At 43.5% G+C, this 24,877-nt stretch overlaps 1 protein-coding gene across 3 annotated transcripts in view; it reads right to left on the bottom strand.

Annotated features, from left to right (window-relative positions):
• Nucleotides 1-24,877, bottom strand: part of RFTN1 (raftlin, lipid raft linker 1) — a 208,162-nt gene that overhangs the window by 95,105 nt on the left and 88,180 nt on the right. For all 3 annotated transcript variants that reach the window (XM_086674239.1, XM_086674238.1, XM_086674237.1), the window contains exon 4: nucleotides 2,001-2,109. In XM_086674239.1, the coding sequence (XP_086530365.1) occupies nucleotides 2,001-2,109 (109 nt within the window). The remainder of the gene's footprint in view (nucleotides 1-2,000; nucleotides 2,110-24,877) is intronic.

Raw genomic sequence — 24,877 nt, 5'->3', positions numbered from 1 at the left:
CTCAGGCACCCCCCCAAATCATATGTTTTTAAAAGAGCAAATGTGAAAGTATGGACAGAGACTCACGTCCTCATCTTACCCAATTACCTACAAACATTCCAAGTATCCGAGTCTTGATTACAAGCCTATTTCTAGAACAGTTTTTCCCCAGTACTCAGATCATGGGGTAAGTTCCACCTCTAGCGTGTCCCTACTCAAGTTTATTAGAACATTTTGTCTGCATCGATCCAGGAAAGAGGGCCCTATGTGTACAGGCATCTACATAAGTTACACAAAAACTCATGTTGTCAGGCTTATGCACATGCAAACAAAAATTGCCTTTCTCCCCATTTCTTTTTTTTTTTTTTCCTGAGAGAGAGAGAGGGAGAGAGAGAGAGTGCAAACAGGGGAGGGGCAGAGAGAGAAGGGGGAGAGACAATCCCAAGCAGGCTCTGTGCTCTGTGCTGAGCCCTATGTGGGGCTCAATCCCACAAACTGTAAGATCATGACCTGAGCTGTAATCAAGAGTTGGTGGCTTAACCGACAGTGTCACCAGGCACCTCATCCCTCCATTTCTTAAGTAATGACCTGAATTCCATCAGAGAAGAGTCTGCATCGTTCTAGTAAAATTATCAGAAATTTTGACCTACGAGGTCATCTGACTCCCAGTCTCCAGGTCTTGGCCACCATACATGAGGGGTTATTCCTAAGGCCTCGTTGAGCCTGAACACTCAATCAATGTTGAAGGGAGGGAGGCAGGAAGGAAACAACAGCAAAAGGGTCACTGGGTGTTTAAAGGGACAATCTGATTATTTCACTCTTTTGCAAAAATCCTCTGAGCAGCCTCCATTGCGTTTACAGCAGAGTCCTGGCCCTGCTCTCACCCCTGGCACTCTTTTTCTTCCCCAAAGCTCCTCTGATCTCTTCACTCCCCTCACTTGCTCCTGCACCGGGCCCTCACACACGCTGCTCGCTCTGTTTGGAGGAGTCCCCGACCTTCCCCGTGCAGCCCCATCACCAGGTAACTCCTCATCCTCTCTGTCTTAGCGTGAGATACCCCCCCCTCCCCCCCACTGATACCCACCCCACACGGTGTCTGCTGCTTCCCTGCTGGTAACGCTCATCACTCTCCTCCGGGGTCCACCTTACAGGTGTGAGGACCTGAGGGCCTGAGAGCGGGGACCACGGCTGTTCTCCATGTCCAGCACCAAGCAGGCATGCGGTATTTCTGGCCCAAAGTTGACGGCCAACACTATTTATTAATGAATTCATTAGCTGACAGATGAAGTCCCAAACAAGCCATAATCACCTCTCCAGGATGGGGAATTGTCACTTGTTGTGGGAGACTGGGCGAGAGAGAACAAGGTAAGCACTAAGGAGTGAACTTAGCCCCAGTCCGGGCAAGGACATTCCTTCTGCAGTGAATGTCCTACTGAAACTCAGGTGAACCCTGCAATTAGGCAGGGAACCTCGTATGGCATGATGAGAAATTCAAAACCAGACACATTTCTGGGCAGAGAAGGACTCCCCTGCAAGTAGGCAATTTTCCCTTGTGTAACTGCATATGCCAGTGGTCACGGGGCTCTGGGCTGCTCCCACACTAGGAAAGAAAGGCGGCTCGTAGCAATGAGGCCCCACAGGACAAGTGGAAGGTGGGATCCGGGCTGGCGGTGGGGAGTGGCCCACCACCCTGAGGGTTTGGCAGGAGTCTCAGCAGTGGGCCCACAGGCCTGTTCGCTGTGAATGCCGCTCCAGCCTTAAAAGACAAGGTTCAAGGTCTCGCCAGACTGGGAAGGGGGGAAGCCATCTTGTTTCAGAGTCATTGTCAGCCCGAGCTATGTGTGGGGGGGGGCGCGGGGGGTAGGGGGTGCTGCACCCCTGTGGGGCCGCCCGAAGGCCCAGGTGTGAGGAGGCACTGGCTGCTACCCTGGCCTGTGCGGTGTGGCTGAACTGCCCTTGGCCAGCCCCCGGCCGGCTCGCGCTGCACAACTGTTCAACTGTCTCCTGACCACAGGGCTCACCTTCTTAATGAACTCCGGGATGAGCTTTTGGCCCGTCAGGTGGTCTAAGGAGGAACAGCAATCTAATTCCAAGATGTAGCGTTCGTTGTGGAGATCATTTTTCTGAGATCTGAAGAGAGGGGGAAAAAACAACCAAAGGTTAAGATTTTGTAATATACTTATGTATGAATCATTGGGTATTTAATAAACCCCAAATTCTTTCCTGAAAGTAAATACCAAAAAGGCACTGCTGAAAAATAATTTATGGTAAAAACTCAAATTATACATAGATGTATAATTATACACATCATGGAAAGACCTCCAAGACATAGCATTAAGTAAAACACACCATTATAGAATTTTAGTACAATATGGTTTATGCGTTAAACAACACACACACACACACACACACACACACACACACACACACACACACATTACCATAATATTTATTTCCCATGGGTTTATATCTGCCAAGGCATAGACAAAAAGGCACACCAAACCAACAACAGCATTTAATTCTGGGGGAAGGAGAGGATCTGTCTGCAGGGGAACTGGGTCTAGGGCTGGTGGCGGTAACTGAAATTGACTTTAGCTGTATCTTTAATTTTTTCCACTTTTTCTGAAGATAGTATATTCTTATAGCACTTGGAAAATTAAAATTAATTTAAAAGAACTTTTAAAAGGTTCAATCCCTACAGAAGGCAATCTGGCAAAATCTACCAAAATTAAAGATGCATTAAAGAAAGAATATAAAGCAGGGCACCTGGGTGGCTCAGTCGGTTAAACACCCAACTTCGGCTCAGGTCATGATATCATGGTTCGAGCCCTGCATTGGGCTCTGTGATGACAGCTCAGAGTTTGGAGCCTGCTTCGGATTCTGTGTCTCCCTCTCTCTCTCTTCCCCTCCCCCGCTCACGTTCTGTCTCTGTCTCAAAAATAAACATTAAAAAAATTATATCTATCTATCTATCTATCTATCTATCTATCTATCTATCGAGATATATGGCAACTAAAGTCCTGGGGAAAGAGTGGATATAAAGGGTTGTTTGTGGCAAACAATTTCAGTCTTCTGGTCGGTGCAGAGGCATCCAGCATGGCCCTGTCATTTCCCCACCCATGTGGTTTGGCCGCTTCTGTCCTTCCCACATGTAACTGTGCACATCATGTACATCATGCAACACTCAGGAGAACCAGCAGCAAGTGATACCAGAAGGAAATTCTACCACTCCACACCATGCCTTTGAAGAGCTCCTATAGGGAGCTCTTGTATGGGGGCTTGAGGAACTCCTGAAAGCCACGTGATCATCAGAAATTGAAGGTGATTCCTTGGCCCACCCAGCCAGGGATAAGGCAAGAAGAAATGGACTGCAGTTAAGTGTCAGCGGGGCGTGTCTGCTCTCTCTCTGGGTGGCTGGTCATGGGGATCAGGACTTAGGGACCAGGGCGCTGGACTCTGTCCAAGGGCTTACAGCACACGCACAGTCACTCCCCACTGGCTGAGGGGTGAGCAGGGCTCTCCTGGCCCACTTATGAGGAGCTCTACCTAAGAGGGGCCCATGCCAGCCTCTGTGAGAGCAGGGGTGGCCAGAAAATTCTTTTTTTTTTTTTTTTTTTTAAATTTTTTTTTTTCAACGTTTATTTATTTTTGGGACAGAGAGAGACAGAGCATGAACGGGGGAGGGGCAGAGAGAGAGGGAGACACAGAATCGGAAACAGGCTCCAGGCTCTGAGCCATCAGCCCAGAGCCTGACGCGGGGCTCGAACTCCCGGACCGCGAGATCGTGACCTGGCTGAAGTCGGACGCTTAACCGACTGCGCCACCCAGGCGCCCCGGCCAGAAAATTCTTAAAGTGGGCACTTTCATACAGAACTCTGAATACACATATATCCTACCAAATCAATGGTTTCTGAATGCATATTTGCTATATTTTAAAAAATGATTTCTAAGATTCTTATATATCATGAAAAGCAATTTATGTGCTACCATTGACCATCTGGGTATGATTTACATGGAATTCAAAAGTGAAAAATTTTTAAAGAGGATTTGGTTTTTCCCAGGTGTGCAATTATCATTGGGTAACCAAAGGTCAATAGCATATCTTGATTTTATTTTTCCTTCTAACATATCCTTTCAGGCGTAGGGACTGAGGCACATACTTTTGAAATGTGAAAGAATAAACTGATTCCTACTGGTCAAACTGGAATAAACTAACTCCAAAAAAGAAACCGATTCTGCGCTCCAGTCTTCCTGCTTTATAACTTCATCACAGACTGGAATCATGTTCTCATTTTCCCCCCACATTCTCATCCTCTATCCCCCCCCAAACAAAAGACCTATTGAGAGGAACTAAAGCAGAATATTTCAGACTTTTGAAAGAGAAGACGTGGTCATGACATCCTGTCATGCGTATCGTGGGGTCTCCAACAACAAAGACAGGCGTGGGAAGACAGTGTTCTAACATGTGAAATCCCAGCTGCTCTGTCATATGAAGACAAAGGTCAGACTGTGTGAGGTTATTTATAAACACCCACTGGAGGGGGTGCCTGGGTGACTCAGTTGGTTAAGCGGCCGACTTTGGCTCAGGTCATGATCTCATGGTTTGTGGGTTCGAGCCCCGTGTTGGGCTCTGTGCTGACAGCTCAGAGCCTGGAGCCTGCTTCAGATTCTGTGTCTCCCTCTCTCTCTGCCCCTTCCCCGCTCACACTCTGTCTCTCTGTCAAAAATAAAATTAAAAAAAAAAAAAACATAAACACACACACACACACACACACACACACACACACACACACTGAGATTTTAAATGAGTAGGCTAAAAAACAGGAATCATTTTAAATAAGTCAACACTGTATCCACTCAGTAAAACACTCATAAGATGAACAGAGGGAAGATGAGTCTGCCTTTCAGCAGCTCAACAGCCCAGGTTCATAAGGAATAACCTTTAGTAGAGGACCTCATAACTACCATCTTTGGTTCTATAACAAGAAGTACTATAAGAAGGGAGGCATCTCTGGTTCATTTCATCAGATAATTGACTCAGTTACATCTGAACTGAAAGGAGCACAAAAAATCAACAAAAATAGGCATTATTACAAATTTTCTAGATGCCACATGAAAAATCACATCCTGACCTACAGTCTTGGCAAAGCGAATCCAACATCTGCTGAGGGAATAGATGAGCAACTAATAGGTCTTCCCTGGCTTCAGGGATTACCTCCACAATTTAACCACATTAAATATGGTTGCTCTGGTGAACACACGCTAAGGTGACCCCTTCCTCCCAATCACCTCCACCTGCTGGTGTTCATGCCTTTGTAAAACCCTCCCTTTGAGTGAGGACAGGTACTGAACCTTGCTTCTAACCATCACAATATGGCAAAGAGGATGGGGTATCCCTCCTGTGATTACACTATGCTATAAGATTCCATTTCAGCAGACTGGAGCTATATGTTCCTCTTGCTGGCTTTGAAAAAGAAAGCTGCCATGTTATGAAAGGGCCACATAGCAAAGAACTGTGGGCAGCCCCTGGATAACAGTTGGCAAGAAACAGGGATGTCAGTTCTATGACTGCAAGGAGATGAATTCTGCCAAGAACCTAAGGGAAGCAGTGGAAACAGATCTTTCCCCAGTTGAACCTCTGTTGAGATCACAGCCCCTGACAGCACCTATATTGCAGCTGGATGAGACCTGATGCAAAGAACCTAAATACGCTACGGAATCTGTGAGATCATGAATGCATGTTGTTCTGAGCCATCAAATTTGTGGCAATTCATTACAGAGCATAGAAAAATAATACAGATGCTGAGTAGGAAGATATTATAACTTCATGCTCAGAACAGGCCTCCCACTGGTGAGTAGGTCCAGGTCCAGGCCCAGGCCCACAAGATCTAGTCAGACAGCTGACAGCAGCCTGAGAGTGGCTACTGACAGGTGACGAGTGTTCCAAATCTCTGAGGACAAGGACTACCCTGGGAGAGAGAAGCAGACACCTGCCAGAAGTGGCTGCAGGGGCCTGGGCGTGGCCCTCCAAGGGATCACATCAGGAGGGAATAGTATTCTGCAGTCAGGAAAGTTCCTAAGGAAGAAGCATTAACATGAAACTCTCAGCTGAGGAGATATTTGCCCTCACAGGAGGGAGAACACCATTTATCTTTCCCCAAAGGCCATTCTGGAAAAGGAAACGAGAAACCTGGAACCAAACTTCCCCCGGACTGAGGCTTAAATGGCTGCCAGTTCTGGAAAGGACAGAGACCTGGGTTTAAACAATAAGGAAAAGGAAGAACACAGACTGCATTTTTGGAGATGTGGGATTAACTACAAACTAAAGCCTCCCTCATCTGGAAATTAACACCGCATACTCTGAAATTAAATGTGAGCACTCTGACAAGAGCGCTGTTAACAACGAAATATGCTTCCCCCTCTCCCTCCATTATCCATTCCATAATTTCCTCCAGACTTACTGGTTACAGGCTACAGGTGCTAAAGCAAACTAGAGATGGGCCATTTACAATTATGGACAATTTATTTAAACTTTCTGTGTCTCAGTTTCTTTCACTGTTAAGTGGAAATATTATGAATAACTGTCTCTTAACATCATTGTAAGGATTAAATAAGACAAAAGCCTATAAAGCCCTTACTATAGGCCATGGCGGGAGGTCTGGGCTCAGCAAACATTAGCCATTGATGATTTAGCGACTATCATCTGTAATTGCGTTAACTTTCCAAACACCCTTCACAGTTAAGAATTATTCATTCAATAAAAACTGACTGTAACTACTATGTGCCAGACATTATTCTTAAGCATATATCAATAGAGACAACAGAAGAGACAAAAATCTCTGCCCTCGTGGAGCTTACAGTCTAGTGGAGAGGGACAGGCCAAAAACAATAAGCATACATGAGCACATAAAAGAGTATGTTCAGCAGTAGTTTAGAAGAAAAAAGAAACAGCAAGATGAAGAGAATCAGGAGTATGTGGGAAAGCTGCAATTTTAATGAGGGTGGTCTGGGTGTCCTCACCGAGAAGTGACATTTAGAATAAAGATCTATGGGAAGTGAGGGAGTTGGCCATGCTGATATCTAGGGTAAGAGCCTCCAGGTAGAGGGAATAGCCAGTGTAAAGGCCCTGAGGTGAGATAACACAGAGGCCCTGTGGCTGAAGGCCAGTGCATGAAGGGCAGAGGAGGAAGAGAAAGAAGACAAGCCAGAGAGCCAATGGGGAGTGAGGTAATGTAGACCGTAGAGGCCACAGTGAAGACAGTAGTTTTTACACAGAAAGAGGGGAAGCCCTTGGAGAGTATTGAACAGAGAAGTAACATGATCCAATTGATAGGAGGCAGCTAAGAGAGACTAACTCAGTGGTCCAGTGGGGAGATGATGGTGGCTCAACCTGGGTTGTTAGCAGTATAGCAATAGTCACAAAGGCTGGATTCTGAATATATTTTCAAGGTGGAACTTTCAGGACTTTCTTGTGGAGTGTAGAGGGAAGAAAGCAGATGAGGGTGACTGAGAATTTTTGTCCCAGTAACTGGGAGACAGGAGAAATTGCTACAGCTGTCATGGGGAAGGTTGTGGGTGGCACAGGTTTGGGGGAAGGTCAATAATTCAGTTTCAGATGTTCTGAATTTGCCTTATGCAGCAGACATCTAAGTAGAGATGTCTGGTCGACAGTTTAATACATATTCCAGTCTGGATTTCAGGAGAGGGGCTGGAGATATAAATATGAGAGTCATCAGCTTTCAGATGGTATTTAAAGCACAAGACCAGCTGAGATTTCAATTAACATAGAGAAAGAATAGTCAAAGACTAAATCTTGGGACCCTCCATCATTGAAGACATTGGGAGAAAAGAGAAGAAAGCCCAAAGGAGAAGAAGGAGAAACCAGGGAGGAAGGAAGAAAACCAAGAGACTATGCTATCTGTCCTGAAAGTCAAACCAGGGAAGCATGTCAAGGAGCAAGGTATGGGCCACCCTGTCATCTGCTTCAATTAACAAACGCACAATCTTCTCTTCAATTTACCAGTAGTCTTGAAATCCCCAAAGGGAAATAGGATTTAATCCATCCTACGGAAAAAGTGCAAAGAAATCTGTTTACATTTAATATGTGATTAAAATGCGTTGATTATCAAATTAATCCATTGACTTGGGTCCTGAACAGTTTGGTCCCTTGAAAAAATAAAAACATCTTCATGCTGTTAGGTCATTTCTCAAAAACTTCCTGGGGAAAAATTAACTGAAAAAACCTCTAACCCTGTCACATCTTGAGGCCCCCACTTGTATGCAGCATTGGAGAGTTGGTGGGGGGGTTATTTCCATTCCAAAGGGATTTTCTGAAAGGAAGAGGGATAAAAGGGATACTACTGGGCAGAGATGTGATGCCCTAAAAGCCAAGAATACATAAGACAAAATGCATTCAAATTCTTAGTGTAGCAACGTAGTGGTAACAAGGCACATACACATGGCGGTCCTTGACTGCTCAGGACACTGGAGAAGTAGCTAAGACTTCACAGCCCAGCAAAGTTTTAAAAAGCTATCATAACATGACAACTAAACTGGGTCTCATAACTAAAGGGGACTGGAGAAGTAGCTAAGACTTCACAGCCCAGCAAAGTTTTAAAAAGCCATCATAACATGACAACTGGCTGGGTCCCATAACTAAAAGAGAACATGAATAGAAAAATTGATGAAATCCAAATAAAATCCACATTTTAGTTAACAGTAATGTACCAGCATTAATTTCTTAGCTTTGACACATGCACCATGGTAATGTAAGATAGTAACACTTAGGGAAACTTGATGAAGGGTATAAGGGAATTATTTGTGATTTCTTTGCAATTTTTCTGTTAAATATAAAATGATTCCAAAATAAAATTTATTTTTATAAAGAGAAAAAAAGCCATTCTATACTTTTGGGTATTTGTGTTTCCTGTTTTGACTCTTTAATATTGATTCTCTGGGTCAGCATCTCTAGACTAAACCTACACCGCTGCCTGACCCTACTTCTCATATCGGAGGTCCTTCAAATCATATGAAGGCAATGTCTGAAACAACTGGGTATGGAGAAGAAAAGGAAAATGCCCTTTGACGTGCTCTGACTTCAGGCACTGGAATGGGCTCTTTTAATCAGACGGGGTTTCCTACAGCGCAGGCAACCTCAGCCCTGGCTGCATTCAACACTGGAAGCACTTGGGGAGCTCTCATAAATTCGGATTAATTGGTTTTGGGTATGACTTGGGCAAGGAGACTTTGGAAACTCCCAGGTGATTCTAATGTGCAGTCAGAGTGAAGAACCACCACCCAGGCTGGGTATGTTGTATCTGCCACTCTCGTAGAGATCTTCCCTGGGCAATAACTGAACAAGCCCGTGGAAAGAGAAAACACAGAATGAATGACTTGCAGAGACCAATAATGTAGACTCCGGAGAAAAACAAACCTTCCAAAAAAAAAGACCAGAGATTAAGGAAATGCAAAATAAGAATGAGGACTTTTCTCTATGCCTCTTTTGGTCAGAAAAACTCAAAAAGTATATCCAGCTTCTTGCCCCCCTCACTTCTTCTTTTTTTAATTGTGGCTAATGTACATAACATTTACCACTGTAACCATTTCTACGTGTACTTTCAGTATCATTAAGTACATTCACAATGTCAGGCGACCATCACCACTATCCATTTCCAGAACTTTCTCATCATCCCAAACAGCCCTCACTTGTTTGACACCTTATAAATGGTATGTGGGCCAAAAGTGAGTAGAAAATTTTAAATAAACGCTTGCACAACAAACACATAAAAGCAGACTTAGATGCTGAGCACTTGTGCACAAACCTTTCCTAATTGTAGGGCAGGGGAGCAAAGAGCCCCTATGCTGAAGTACCTCAGACGTCAGCACAACTGGCCACAGATGTCAGAGTTGTTTAAGACCATAAGAAAAGACCACCTACTCTGAGTCGTGTTGACCTCATTACATGCAAACATCAACTATAATAAAAACTGCGCAGATCAGAGCTGTGCTTGTTACAACGATCACATCTGCCCAGGGTTGTGCAGTCACTCCCCAGGCAGCCAGGGGATCAGAAGGTCAAATCAGGGATACAAACTTAAAGGCCCACAGGTAATGAATGGAAGAGGATATTTTTGACCAAAAACACATAATCTAGACACTTTGTTCTCATGTAAAAGATATAGGAATGGTCTTTATGTCCACCAAGGCTCTCTCTGCTTTTCATTCAGACACAGAATTCTACTGGATGTCCTCTCACAATGACATTTCTTTTTTTTTTCTTTTTCTTCTTTAAAAATAAATTTTTCTTAAGTTCATTTATTTATTTTTGAGAGACAGAGAGAGTGGGCGGGGCAGGGGCAGAGAGAGAGAGGGAGAGAGAGGATTCCAAGCAGGATCCTCACTGTCAGTGCAGAGCCCGATGCAGGACTTTGAACTCACAAATCAGGAGATCATGATCTGAGCTGAAATCAAGAGTCAGACACTTAACTGACTGAGCCAACCCAGGCGCCTCTCACAATGCCATTTCTGAGGGCAATGTGGTTGCAGAAAACTTGTCTCCCCCATGAGAGAAGTCACAGTGCTGGAGTGACATTAAATAGGCGAGTGCTGTGTCACTACAGTATTGGGGAGACAGTGGGAATAGTGGAAACCATGGTAACCTGGGCAGTTTACATCCCAGCCATCACTAGAGATTCCAGACCAGGGCTGCCAAAACTTCTAGTTTTGTCTTTTTTTAAGAAGTCATTAAATCGTGTTTTTATATCAGTCATAACAGTCAATATTTTTTAATGTTATGCTGGCCAACATCTTGGGATTGAATTTGACCTCTTGACCACCAGCCTCTAGCCTCTCAGTTACATAGACAACTTCCCATTTGAGTCACAGAAAGCTGGATGCCAGGGAAGAGATAAGAGTGGGCAGATTATCTAACTATATCATAATCAGAATAACCAACCCATATACTCAATTCAGATACTTCATTCCTTGTAATGACTTAACAGATTCTTCCCTTCCATGATGCTGGCTAAACCATCATGATCTTGGTCAGTGCATTCACGCAGCCCCTGTGAGCTCCACAGTGGCTGGGACATAACCTTTTGCTAAGCCATTAAACAAACATGTTTGCAAGTAAAGAAAAAGACCATGTCTATGAGTAGTTTAAATACTCAAAATTAATGTAGGCAAAAGGGCTAGTCTTCAAATTTTACTGACAAAGTGCCAAGCAGTTAATTAAATACCCATTTGGTTTCATGAGCAGATCTGAAACAGTCAAAAACTGTTATAAAAATAAACATGTGAATAAAAACTACCATACACACTACTTTTACCTTTTTATTATTTTTTTTTTAAGTAGGCTTCAACCCCAGCACAGAGTCCAACATGGGGCTTGAACTTATGACCCTGAGATCAAGACCTGAGCTAAGATCAAGAGTTGGATGCTCAACTGACCAAGCCACCCAGGAACCCCCATACACACTACTTTTCAATAATAAACATGTAACAGATCTCACTTCAACTCTTAAATCCCTTAGATAACTTCAAAGACCATGCGTTTAAACAATATCTCCTTTTCCCAGGACATTAAGCACAGACTGAATTTGAGTTATGGAAAGAAAGGAGAGAGAATGTGCAGTTCATCACTAGAACTATTTTTGCTTCATTTAGGAATAATCAGAACGAAATGGTGATAAACTCAAATTTAGACTACTAGGCACTTCTCCAACTAGAAAAAAATTACTAAATGTCAGTTGACAGAAACAAATTCTCTATGTCTGGGAAACAGGAAGGATTTTTAAGATATTTCCCCCAAGGCAATACCAAGTTCAAGTAGAATAATCAGAATGACTTTTTCTTTTTTTTTAAGTAGTGGTAGAGAGGGAAATGAACTACAGATCTGAAGATTTGTCAAGGAAAGAAAAAAAAAGGCTTTTTCTAGTTTCATTAACTAATGTAAAACTAATGACAATAAAAAGATCTATGTATTATTCATTTATCTGTTCATCACCTTCTTGACCACAGACCCCATGTAAGGCACTAAATTAGATCCTGCTTCAAGAAACCTACAGTCTATGGGCATCTAACTACCCAATACTGCTGTTTACTATATGCAAACCACATAACAATGTAAGTGCTATGGGAGTTCAGTTACTTTCAGAGTCAGGGATCAGGAAATAAGAAATTTTTTAAAAAGCAAGAAGTCATGGGATGCCTGGGTGCCTCAGCCAGCTGAGCGTCCAACTCTTGATTTCAGCTCAGGTCATGATCTCACAGTTAGTGAGTTCAAGCCCTGCATCAGGTTCTTTGCTGATGGCACAGAGCCTGCTTCAGACTCTCTGTCTCCCCTTCTCTCTTTGCCTCTCCCCTGCTTACGCTCTCTATCTCTCTCAAAATAAATAAATAAACGTTAAATAAATAAGTAAATAATAAGAACTCTGTCAGGGGAGTCTGAAGCTGTATGAAATTAGTCGTGGAACAATGGATGAAAGGCTATTCCAGGCACTGAGAACAGAAATTAGTAAGGATATTGATGGAAAAAAGCATGAGTTACATGGTGGAAATAATAAATAGGTCAGTTTGGTAAAAGGTGCTTGAAGGTGAAGGCTGCCTATTGGAATCAGCGGGCCCAGTAAACAGGACCCCAGCAAACAGGTGAATGAATCTGCTGTTAGGAAGGACTCGAGCCATGTCTGCAGTAGGCAGCAGAAAAGTGAGAACCGTGGTTGGAAAGAAAGGATGGGGTGTGTTGCTGCAGGAGGGGGCTAGACTTCATTTTGAGGGAAAGGCAAGTCATGGATGGTCTTAGATAAGAGAAGATAGTAAAATACAGACTTTAAGAAGATTAGGCAGATGGCATTGTGTGTGATGGACAAAGAAGGGAAGAATATTTTAGAAGAGCAGTAATGAACTGAACTAAGATTTTGCAGAGGGAGTAGATGGGTGGGAGAGAGATTTTAGGTATTCCCTGATCTCTGCAACCAGTGGTAGTTGGGGTGAAGAGGAGGGGAACAGATGCTGCTTCCCAGAGATGCTCACAGAACAATGGGGGAAAAATATCTGATTATTTTATGACTCCTCCCCCTTGCAAAATACATCAAATCTACCAAAATAAAATACGAAGCTACTGGAGTCAAAATTTCCCCTAATAGTGAAGCTTAAGAAATGCTTGGGGCGGGGGAAGTAAACAAATCCTAGCAAATCTTTAAATAAAGTACCTACCTATGTAATCTATCAGGGGAGTTCTGAAACAGGAAGTAGAAAGAAAGAGAAGAATGAACTCATAGATGGGTCACTGCCTTTTCTTCTAATTTCATCTTCCTCTTTCACCAACAGACATTCACCACTTCTGTCGATAAGGGTTTGGTATCACCGGGAACATTCCGGAAATGATGGGGGGGGGCGTGCAAATGATACCCTAACCACACGCTCTCCAAGGGAGCTGTGCACTGCCAAGTGCGTGCAAGTCACTGTGGGCATCTCACTATTCAGTACTGCTGTTTATTCTAAGAAATCTTGCCACATCCTGTCTCACTGTTCATAGTCAGAGCCAGCTCTCTGGTAGATAAACCATCAGTGACTGCGCAACCCAAGGAGTTCACCATGAATTTTGAAAGCAACAGGACAACAAACAGCCTTTACCCCATTGGTCCCTGTATAATGTAGCTGTGAAAGAATTTCAAGCCCCCCAGGCTGGGCTACAGAAAAGAACCACAAGGAATGGGATCTGGGGCAGGGTCCTGCTTTCTCTGGGGTCCTTAGTAAGGCTCCTCATTTACACTGAAAGTTGTGGAAAGGACTAATATCAGTATTAATGCACAAATAATATTTTATCACAAATGTAACACTGAATAAAAACAAGTCTGCCTGATATTACTAGTTCAGAAAAGTCACATTAGCTGAAAATCAAACTAACAGTAATATCTGAATGCTCTCCATGACTCTCTCATGGGCCATGTCCAGTTGAGTGACAAGAAGTCTCTTCTTGTCTACATTTAATGCACATTTTCCATGTTAAAGGCTGTTTATTGTTTCCTTCTTTTCTTCCCATCTACACCCTCAAACTGAATTAGATGATGGAAATGTCCTATATCTGCACTGTCCAATATAGTAGCCACTAGTCACATATTGCAACCAAGCCCCTAAAATGTGGCTAGTGCACCCAAGGAACTGAGTTTTTAATTTTATTTAACTTTAATGAATTTACATTTACATCACTACATGTGGCTAGTAGCTACCTAATAGGAAAGCACAGCTTAACTCTGTTCTCAAACTTTAATGTGAAAACAGCTCCCCCCGGGGTCCTGTTAAAATGAAGACTTCCAGGGGCGCCTGGGTGACTCAATGGGTTGAGCGTTCGACTTCGGTTCAGGTCACGATCTTGTAAGTTGGAATCCCGCCTTGGGTTCTGTGCTGACAGCTCAGAGCTTGGAGCCCAATTCGGATTCTGTGTCTCCATCTCTCTCTGCAGCACCCCCCCCCCATTCTCTCTCTCTCTCTCAAAAATAAATAAAAACATTTAAAAAAATGAAGATTCCCATTTAGCAGGTCTGGATGGGGCCTGGGAACCTGCATTTCCAAGGAGCTCCCAGGTGATGCCAATACTGCTGGTACTGGGACTACACTTTGAGTAGCAAAACTCTAACTGCTTTGGGAACCATCCGAGTGACCCAGAAGTTCCATGAGCCAGTGGTCTCCAAACTTTTGGATCACGTAACTAGGTCAGTCAAAACTCCTGCCTACTACCATACCAGCATCTTACATATGTTATAAAACAATACCTACAAAACAAGTTTCAAGAGATGAGAAGCAAATGAAATGAACAATATTTTAAAATTATCTGGGGCGCCTGGGTGGCGCAGTCGGTTAAGCGTCCGACTTCAGCCAGGTCACGATCTCGCGGTCCGTGAGTTCGAGCCCCGCATCAGGCTCTGGGCTGATGGCTCAGAGCCTGGAGCCTGTTTCCGATTCTGTGTCTCCCTCTCTCTCTGCCCCTCCCCCGTTCATGCTCTGCCTCTCTCTGTCCCAAAAATAAATAAAAAACGTTGAAAAAAAATTTTTTTTTAAATAAAATTATAATCATAGTAAGTTCATATTATGAATAGCTGATATTTCAAGACTTAATATACACTTGAAATGAGATTCACTGTTAACAATAGTGGAAGTAAACCTATATTTCAAGATGCCTTCTTGATGATTCCAAATTTCTTTGGCTATCTTCTCTCAGATCTGAATAGGTGGGCATTGATTTTTTTTTTTTAATCTCACTAAGAAAACTCTTACAAACAGTGAGAGATGGGTCAGTGTGGCCATTTCTCTGTGTGTGGGTGTGAGTGTATGTGAGAAAGAGAGAGAGACAGGGACAAAGGAGAGACAAAGACAGAGAGAAGGAGAGAGAGAAGTATTTTATATTTATGTTCCTGGTATTTTCCTCAATCTGCGATCGCATTATAGGAATTTTTTAAGCCATGTGTACATTTCATGAGGGCTAATTAGTTAAAATAATCCACAAAAAATAATCCACAAAACCACTTCATTGAGTTTTCAAATGAACTCTTCTTCTTAACCCGGCCTTCCTCAGGACCCCTCCTGCTTCATGCAGACAGGCGGTCTCTGACATCAGTACCCCGTCAGGGTACCACCTCCAACCCGAATGTTCAATATTAGTAACACATCATTTCTCTCCTAATTTTTCAACATAAATAAATATACACAGAAGCCTCAGTACTCCTTCAACATGGGCACTTTCCCCGCTTTGGTCATACTGGTTTAGATAGTGCATAGAAGTTTCAGAATTATCACAAAGCTCTAACATAAAAATTTACTTCCAACAATAACAGTGAACTCTACGTTCTTCAAAACACATGGTGGAAACTCTCCTCAAATTATTATGTAAATGTAATTACAATTTCAAAAGGATTCTCTGGGAGCTGGAGAAAATAACTTTAGACTTGATATGGAAAAATCAACATGCAAAAGCTACTAAGATTCTGGAAAAGAAGAAGAGTGCCTTAATAAATATTAATATACATTACAGACAGATTGTAATCAAAATGGCATGGCATGGCATGGCACAAAAACCAATAAAGAGATCACGGAAACTAAAGAATCGGGAACGAACCAGGGTATGTACAGAAGTCCCAACTACAATAAAGGTGCCGCTTCATTCCAATGTAAATACAGGTAAATGTAATAAATGCTGTTGAAAAAGGTAGCTGTCCGGAAGACAATAGAGGTGGACTTCCTACTTCCTGCCTCACGCTCTAACACTAACCCGGTGGTTCTCAACCGGGGGTAGTTTTGCCTGTCTGAGGACATCGGTAATGTCTGGAGACATTCTGTCATTCATTAACTGCAGGGCTGGGGGTAGAGGTGCTGGTGATTGCTCCTGGCACCTAGTGGGTAGAGGCCACGGATACTGCTAAATAGCCTACAATGCACAGGATGGTTGCAGCCCAAACTGTCAATAGTTGAGACACTATGAAGGCTGAGAAATCTTACCTTACCCCTAACCCTAACGGTTAAAAACCCGAGGAGGAGCAGCGCTAGTAGTAGACCGATTCTGATGTGAATCCTGGCTCCTCTGCCAGGACTCTGGCAGGACTATCTACCAGGACTCTCTCAAAAGTGTGACTCTGGACAAGTCACCACTCTGAGCCTTGGCTTCTTCGTCTTGGCTTTCAGGAGTAAAGGTAATGTATATCCTGAATCAATGAACAAGAGCTCTGACCAGACACAGCAATTAACAGATGGTGGCTATTATGGCTGGTACCATAAATGATGGATCGTATTAACGATTACTTGCAAACGTATACATGTTCTTCACAAGGAAAGTGGGCTTTTTGTTCCTAATAAGATCCAGGTTGCTTGACAGAGCCATTTTGGGGATTTTAACCATAAAAGTTTGAAAATAAAAATTTCAACAAGTTGGGCATTGTTATAAATGCCACCCACCCCCCCAGAGCAGGGATTGTGCTCATCTCATTCTAACAAAGGCTACTACCTTAGAAGATACAAGACACCTAATAAATACATTTTTTTAATTTTATTTTATATTTTTTGGAAACAGAGGAAAAATAATTCACTAAAGGCCTCAGAACCATTTGCACAGAACTTTTTAGTGCAGAAACTGGTAAGACCCAGCCAGTCTGCTGAATGGAGCCATCTAGGGTGGTCCAAATGGCTTGCAGTGTCAGCCCTATATCCTGAAACTAGTCTGGGGATAACCAGGCCTCTGGTCCCAGAGCCCAGCTATGGGACTGACAATGTTGCAAAGCCCAGAGGATTCTGGGAATGCTCTGAGGACTCTTCTGTAAGCTCCAGGACCCCTGAGCTGAAAGATGGTGTATTTCTGAGCCATGAGCCTCAAGATAGAATTAAGCCCCACACCCACCCCACAGTCCCACTCACCCGCCCCACACTTCAATACCAAGGAGTCATTTATACCTTCTTTAGGCTAATTTTCCTAGGCTATGAAATGGGAGGTGGGGAATAAGGGAAGAAAATGGTACCTTTCAGCTACAAAACAGAATTAAGTCTAAAACCTCCACTGAACACACGATAATGTTTTCAACAGATACTAACAACAAAAACAGCCGTCATGAGGACATAGTGAGAATAGATTATAAGACTTAACACATATAGGAGTGAAGCAAAAGTGCTCTCAGACTCTCAAAAACAGGTGTTGTATGAATACAAGTTACTAATTTGGTTTTTAAAGACTTTGGAGCCACTTTCAGTTCCAACTCATGGTTGATGAATGGAAGGCAAATGAAATGATGTACTCCACTAAATCATATTTATAGCTTTTATCTCTTTGTAAAATGGCTCCATCGTTCAAACACTTAAAAAATTATACGAGACAGTTATATAGATATAAAGACAGTCATTATATCAAAATCCTAAGAACACAGAAATCACTAATAATATATTTATATGGACCTGACAGTTACTTCTCACCTGCTGCTGAATTCATAGCTAAATATGTAAAATTAAGTCCTTTTTCCAGGACGCAACACTGGTAATGCCCATGTCTTTCTCAGCTTGAAAAACACACACAAACTAATTTAAGTCTGATTGACAAAGAGAAAAGACAAAAAAGACTGCCAGGAATATTTAAAGTAAGACAATCTGAGTTCCCAAATTTAATATGCAATAGGCATATAAAAATCTAACACTTCAGTAAAAGTATCTGCAACTCAATTACCTACATTGTGTGCACAAGGCCTTCAAAATAGTGTGTAACTATCTGTATAGCCCACCTGTAATGCCACAGAATAAATCTTCCATTGTTGTTGAAAGATTGTGTGTTCCGTGGGGAAGGGGGGCTTTATTTATTTGACTTTAAAACAAATACAGACATTTCACGGTACTTTAGTATTTGCATAAGCTTTAAGATCAACAGGATATTTCAAAGAAATTTAGTGCTTGTGTTTCTGTGCTTTGGGTACCTGTTTGCTATTCTCCGCCATTCTAAACTACTGGGGAACAACTGGAAATCACTAGTATGCTAATTCTCTCTCTCAGAGGAGACAAAAATAAATAAATAAAAAATAAAACACGGGGAATAACACAGGCAATCAAGGACAGCTATAAAACGGGGAGCAGGCGGGAGGAATGAGTTCTCACTGAACAGTGCATGTCTGTCTCCCTTGTTCTCTCCATCGGGACAAAGGCCGACACTTTGGAGGTGGAGAATAAGAGTAACTAGGCAAGCCATTAGGGGTGTGGATTGAAGAAAACTCTCTTTCCCCAAGAGAATGTGGCTTTACACCAGCATATTAGATTGGAAAGTGCAAACACAATAATTAACAGTGAATCCTGATACTTCAACACACCAGAGAAGGGTGTCACTCCAGAGTGAGATGGGAAATAGGAGGAATAAATTAAGGCAGTCTTCGGTGATGCTGGACAGCTCCTTGGGGGGTACAGTGGCAGCCCAGGAGAGCTAATCAAGTCCTCCAAATACCTCAGGAAGCTTGAGAAAACTGATGAAGGCTGATACCACGCCAACAATGAGGGGCAGCTGCGAGCACAGAGTGGGGGCCCTTTCTATATCTGAATCTAAAATAACGACCTCCATGCTAAACAAACACCTTCGTATTCCCTGCTCTGATTTAAGAAAAGAACTTTGAATTCACCTTCCTCAATTTCTGCTGTCAGGGAATAAACCAGCTGCTGTGGTTTCCCCACCACAGTAACACATGTCAATCACTGCTAAGCCCAGCGTTACTTTTCTTCCCCACGTGTGATTCCAACAATCAGCACGCTTCAGGGCTGAACCTCAGCCTCGTGTGGGAGCATTTTCTAGGGCACACCCCTGTAGGGTACCACCCCCTGTGTATTTCGTTTAATTATGAAACCTCTTTCTAGAAACCCTATAATTCTCCCAAGAGTCAAAGTAATTGGTAGAAGTTAGACATGAAGAGACATAAGGCCACTTAAAGAGGACACTTTCGATTATAATTTTTAAAAGAACTTTCTTTTTAGTTCCAGTATAATTTTGTACTTTCCCAATTTTGCCCTTTGCAAATGCCAAAGAAAATGCTCATGTTATCTTGTGGGCTATAAAAAAAAAAAGGCAATGTAATACATTTGTATTCCACTTAAGGTCCACAAAGATTTCCTTTCCTTTGAAGGCCATCCTTTGGATATTTTTAAAAAGAAAAAAAGAAGAACAAAAAATAACATACATATACCCTTGTGGCAAATCACTGTTATTTGGGCAATGAAAGGATGTGTGTGTGTGTGTGTGTGTGTGTGTGTGTGTGTGTGGGGAGAGAGAGAGAGAGAGAGAGAGAGAGAGAGAGAGAGAGAGAGAGATCCATTACTTGCGGTCCGTGTTGTGTGGCTACATTATCAAGATGCACTTTTGGTATGGTAAAATGTAAACCGAAGACAGATCCATTTTGCAGTGAATTTATGGTCTTTTAGTGAATGATGGTAGCAAAATTCCAGGGCATAGTTTTATTCTACTCAATTCAGGAAAATTCTATTGAGCAACACCTACTCACCACCTGGCACTCTAAGTAATGGGAATCCAAAGATGAAAGAAGATTTAACAAGCGGGAGAGGAGGTGGGCAGACATACAGAAATGGTAACAAGAGGGTCTGAGAAGTCTGATGATTGCTGGGTGTGAAAGGGAGACTAGGCAGCTCAAAGGGTGAATGATTAACTCCACTGAAAGAAGCATCATACAGAAATCTGAAAGATTGTAAGATGGCAGCCAGTGGGGTGGGTGAGGGCTGCACAACGTTATAGGCATACCTTGGAGATACTGCAGATTTGGTTTCAGACCACTGCAATAAAGTAACTCGTGCAATAAAGCAAGTCACATGAATTTTTTGCATAGCAAAGTTATGCTGACACTATACTGTAGTTCATTAAGTGTACAATATCATTACGTTTAAAAACACAAAATACCTTAATTAAAAATACTTACTGCTAGACAATGCTGACCCTCATCTGATGGTCCTAATCTTTCAGTTAGTCCTAATCTTTTTGCTGGTGGAAGGTCTTGCCTCCATGTTGATGGTTGCTGACTGGCCGGGGGTGGGGGGGGGGGTTGCTGAAAGTTAGGGTGACAGTGGCAATTTCTTAAAATAAGATAACAATGACATTTATCACATCCATTGACTTGTTCTTTCACAAATGATTTCTCTGTAGCATGTGCTGATGCTGTTTGATAGTATTTTACCCACAGAACTTCTTTCAAATCAGAGTCAATCCCCTCAAACCCTGCTGCTGCTTTATCAACTAAGTTTATGTGGTATTCCAAGTCCTTTGTTGTTATTTCAACACTCTTCCCAGCATCTACACCAGGAGAAGCTTCCATCTCAAAAAACCACTTTCTTTGCTCATCCATAAGAAGCAAGTTCCCATCCGTTAGTTTTATCATGAGATTGCAGCCATTCAGTCACAGTTTTAGACTCCATTTCTAATTCTAGTTCTCTTGCTGTTTCCATCACATCTGCAGTGACTTCCCCCACTGAAGTCTTGAACCTCTCAAAGTCATCCATAAGTACTAGAATCAACTTCTTCCAAATTCCTGTTAATTGATATTCTGATCTGTTTCCATGAATCACAAATGCTCTTAAGGGCATCTAGAATGGTGAATCTTTTCCAGAATGTTTTCCATTGGTTTTGCCCAGATCCATCAGGGGAATCACTATCTATGGCAGCCAGAGCCTTACAAAATGTATTTGTTACATAATAAGACACGAAAGTCGAAATTCCTTCTTGATCCATGGGCTGCAGAATGGATGTTGTTAGCAGGCACAGACACAACATTAATCTCATTGTACGTCTCCATCGGAGGTCTTGAATGACCAGGTGCATTGTCAATGAGCAGTAATATTTTGAAAGGAATCTTTTATTCTCAGCAATGGGTCTCAGTAGTGGGCTTAAAATATTTGGTAAACCATGTTGAAAACAGATGAGCTATCATCCAGGCTTTGGTGTTCCATGTACAGAGCACAGGCAGAGTAGATTTAGCATAGTTCTTAAGGGACCTAGGATATTCAGAATTTTCCATGAGCATTGGCCTCAACCTAAGGTCACTGGCTATATTAGCTCCTAACAAGAGAGTCAGTCTGTCCTTTGAAGCTTGGATGCCCGGCAATGACTTCTTTCCAGCTATGAAAGTCCTAGTTGGCATCTTCTTCTAATAGAATGTTGCTTTGTCTCCACTGAAAATCTGTTTATTGTAGTCACCTTCATGCACTGTCTCAGCCACATCTTCTGGGTCACTTGCTGCAGTTTCTCCATCAGCACCTGCTGCTTCATCTTGCCGCCTTCTGCTAAGGAGGAGGCTTCTTTCCTTAAACCTCATGAACCAATCTCTGCTGGCTTCAAACTTTTCCCCTGCAGCTTCCTCACCTCTCATCCCTCATAGAATGGAAGAGAGTTAGGACCTTGCTCTGGATTAGACTTTGCCTGGAGGGAATGTTGTGGGTGGTTTGCTCTTCTCTCCAAACCACTGAGACTTTCTCCTTAGCAGCAATGAAGCTGTTTCTCTTTCTTATCATTCATGTGGTCCCTGGAGCAGCACTTCTAATTTCCTTCAAGAACTTTCCTTCGCATTCACAGCTTGGCTCACTGTGTGTTAGTTAGGTCTAGTTTTCAGTCTATGTTGGCTTTCAACATGGCTTCCTCATTTCTAGTTTTTGATTAAAAGTGAGAGATGTGTGACCCTTCCTTTCACATGAACACTTAGAGGCCATTGCAGAGTTATTAACTGGCCTGATTTCAATACTGCTGTGTCTCCAGGAATAGGGGGGGCTCCAAGAGAGGGACAGAGATGGGGGAATGGCTGGTTGGTGGGGCAGCCAGTTCACACCTTGATCTATTAAGTTCACTGTCTTATTACATGAGTGTGTTTTGTGGTGTCCCGAAACAATCACAACAGTAACGTCGAAGATCACTGACCATAGTCTATGATAACAAATATAGTGGTAATGAAAAAGTGTGAAATATTGCAAGAAATACCGAACTGTGACACCGAGCCATGAAGTGAGCAGCTGTTGGGGAAAATGGCACCGACAGACTTGCGTGACACAGGAGTGCCACAAACCTTGAATCTGTAAAACATATAGTATCTGAGAAGCACAATAAAGCAAGGTATGCCTGTATTTTGGAAAAGTGAGGCAATCTTGAAAAAAAAGGAAGTTTTCATGTAAAAATCCAGATTTCTGGCTTTTCTCAAGAAAACGGACAAGATCTGGTGACACCTGGCAACAACAGGGCAGAGTGAGGCAGTGGTTCTCTGATACCCAGGAGCCCCAACCCAAGATCCTGGCCCCTGGAGGCATCTCAGTTTGCTAGCCCTATCTTAGGGGGAAAAAAAAAAAAAAGTCAGTCTTCAGGATTTCAGATTCCCAGCCCCCAACAAGGAGTAAGGGGTAAAGGCTGGGCACTTTCTGATATTTGCTTTCCTGGAAATAAAACAGCAAAAAGCCAAAAGTATCATCTCTCACTGCATCACTTGACACTGGGCGGCCAGAGCTGACTCATCCAGCAATCTGGGCTGCTCGTAAGTACTTGGGAGTACAGCTTGCTGATGCGGTCTGAGAGGAAAAACTTCTCAGACTCCAAGCATATGGTCAATTTGGAACAGAGCAGCTCACTTAGCGCGGCTTTCGGCAAGCCACTGCGTCTTTTCTAAGAATTACCAGAGGCATCTGGTGTAGGGAATGGGGACCACGACAGGCTGGGCTCAGTCAGCGACGCAGCAGTGGGCCCGTCCTCATGGGCTTCCCGCGGCCTCACACAGCCTCCCATGACCTCACTCAGCTCAGACTTCTCTCCTGGCTCCTGACTGCCCGGCACACACCTGCCAGTGGACATCCTGCCACCGGCAACTGCCCGCAAGCACGACGCGACCTAACTGATGCCATTCACATTCCTTCTGCGGTGGAAGCTGCCCATACGCACCCGGATGCCCCCCAAAGCCCCTCTTGGTTCTGTGCGTCCCCCCAGGATCTGCACGTTCCAGGTCTTCCTCGGCTATCGTGACTGCCTCTCCGGGATGTGCCCTGGATCTGGAAGTGTCTAGGGTGGCTCGCGGCAAAGGGCTCCTCGGTGCAGGAGTACGGAAGCCGCTTCCCCAGCCTCAAGGTACACTCGCTGCTTCCTGCCGAATCAGGCCAAGGTTGACATCGTACTCTTGCAGGCTTCCTTCCCTTCCCAGTCCCGCGTCCCCACTTCTAACCGAGGCTTCCTGGGAACACTTCCTTGATCCTCTCAGGATCTGTTTCTGGGAAACCCCACGAAGACACAGCCTTTCCTCGTCCCCATGCCCCCCTCCTCCAGTTACCCCTCCGGGTCACTCAGAGTCAAAACTGCACTCGTATCTCGATTCTTCCTCTACCCTCATGCTCTCCCTTTTCAGCTAAATGTTAAAATCCACTATTTCCTCCCATCAGACACATCTCCCATCCATCTCAGCCTACTTCAGTTACCATCCGGCTCCCTCCATAACTGACAGCCTCCTTTTTTCTCCCTCTTAGGTTTTTTTTTTTCTTTTTTCTTAGTTTTCTTTTCCTTCGCCTCTTACACTTTGAAAACTCAGCACGACTCTAAGGGTTGCTCCTCCAAAACAAAACAAAACAAAATAAAACAAAACTATTGCAACGGTTCCCCACGGACCTCAGGGTAAATTCAAACTTCTTAGCCCAGCTGTTGGAAGCCTCCTGATCCAGGCCCTTGTGCTTCTCATGCCTCTTCTCCCTACTTCCCTCTGACCTCGTGCTCTGGTCACCCCACACCATCCCCGGTCTGCTTTTCTGGGTTCTGGCTCTTCCAGAACCAGTCCGCCTGCCTGGGAGACCCATCTCACCACTTGTTTCCCTGTTCACATCCACCCATCAGGGCGCCTGGGTGGCTCAGTGGTTAAGCATCCGACTTCGGCTCAGGTCATGATCTCAGTTTGTGAGTTTGAGGCCGGCAGTGGGTTCTGCGCTGACAGCTCAGAGCCTGGAGGCTGCTTCAGATTCTGTGTCTCCCTCTTTCTCTGCTCCTCCCCTGCTCACACTCTGTCTCTCTCTTAAAAATAAATTTAAAAAAAATTTAAATCCACCCATCATTCCAGACCCAGAGCAAATGGGAGCCACAGAGCCTCCTTTTCTAAAGCACCTCCATTAATAAATTCCGGGTGAGAGGTGAAAACCAAGACCTATTGATTTAGCTGGGCATTCACATAATTTGCATATATATCTGACAACTCCCAGCCCAGCAGAGAAGTTTTTTGAGAGCTCTTTAGAGCCATCTTTGCATAGTGAAGCTATTATCTCACACGTTTATCTCAGAGAAATCTGACTGAAGGACAGGCCTGTTTACCACTTAAAACGGCCCAATTGTTCTCAACAGGCAGATGTGTCCCAGAATGGATGTGAGCCGGGAGGCGAG

This window comes from Puma concolor, chromosome C2 (genome assembly GCF_028749965.1).
Source record: "Puma concolor isolate L17-30 chromosome C2, mPumCon1.1.hap2, whole genome shotgun sequence".
NCBI lineage: Eukaryota > Metazoa > Chordata > Mammalia > Carnivora > Felidae > Puma > Puma concolor.
The sequence above is the reverse complement of the archived record's forward strand: the minus strand, read 5'-3'. Positions and strand labels throughout refer to the sequence as shown.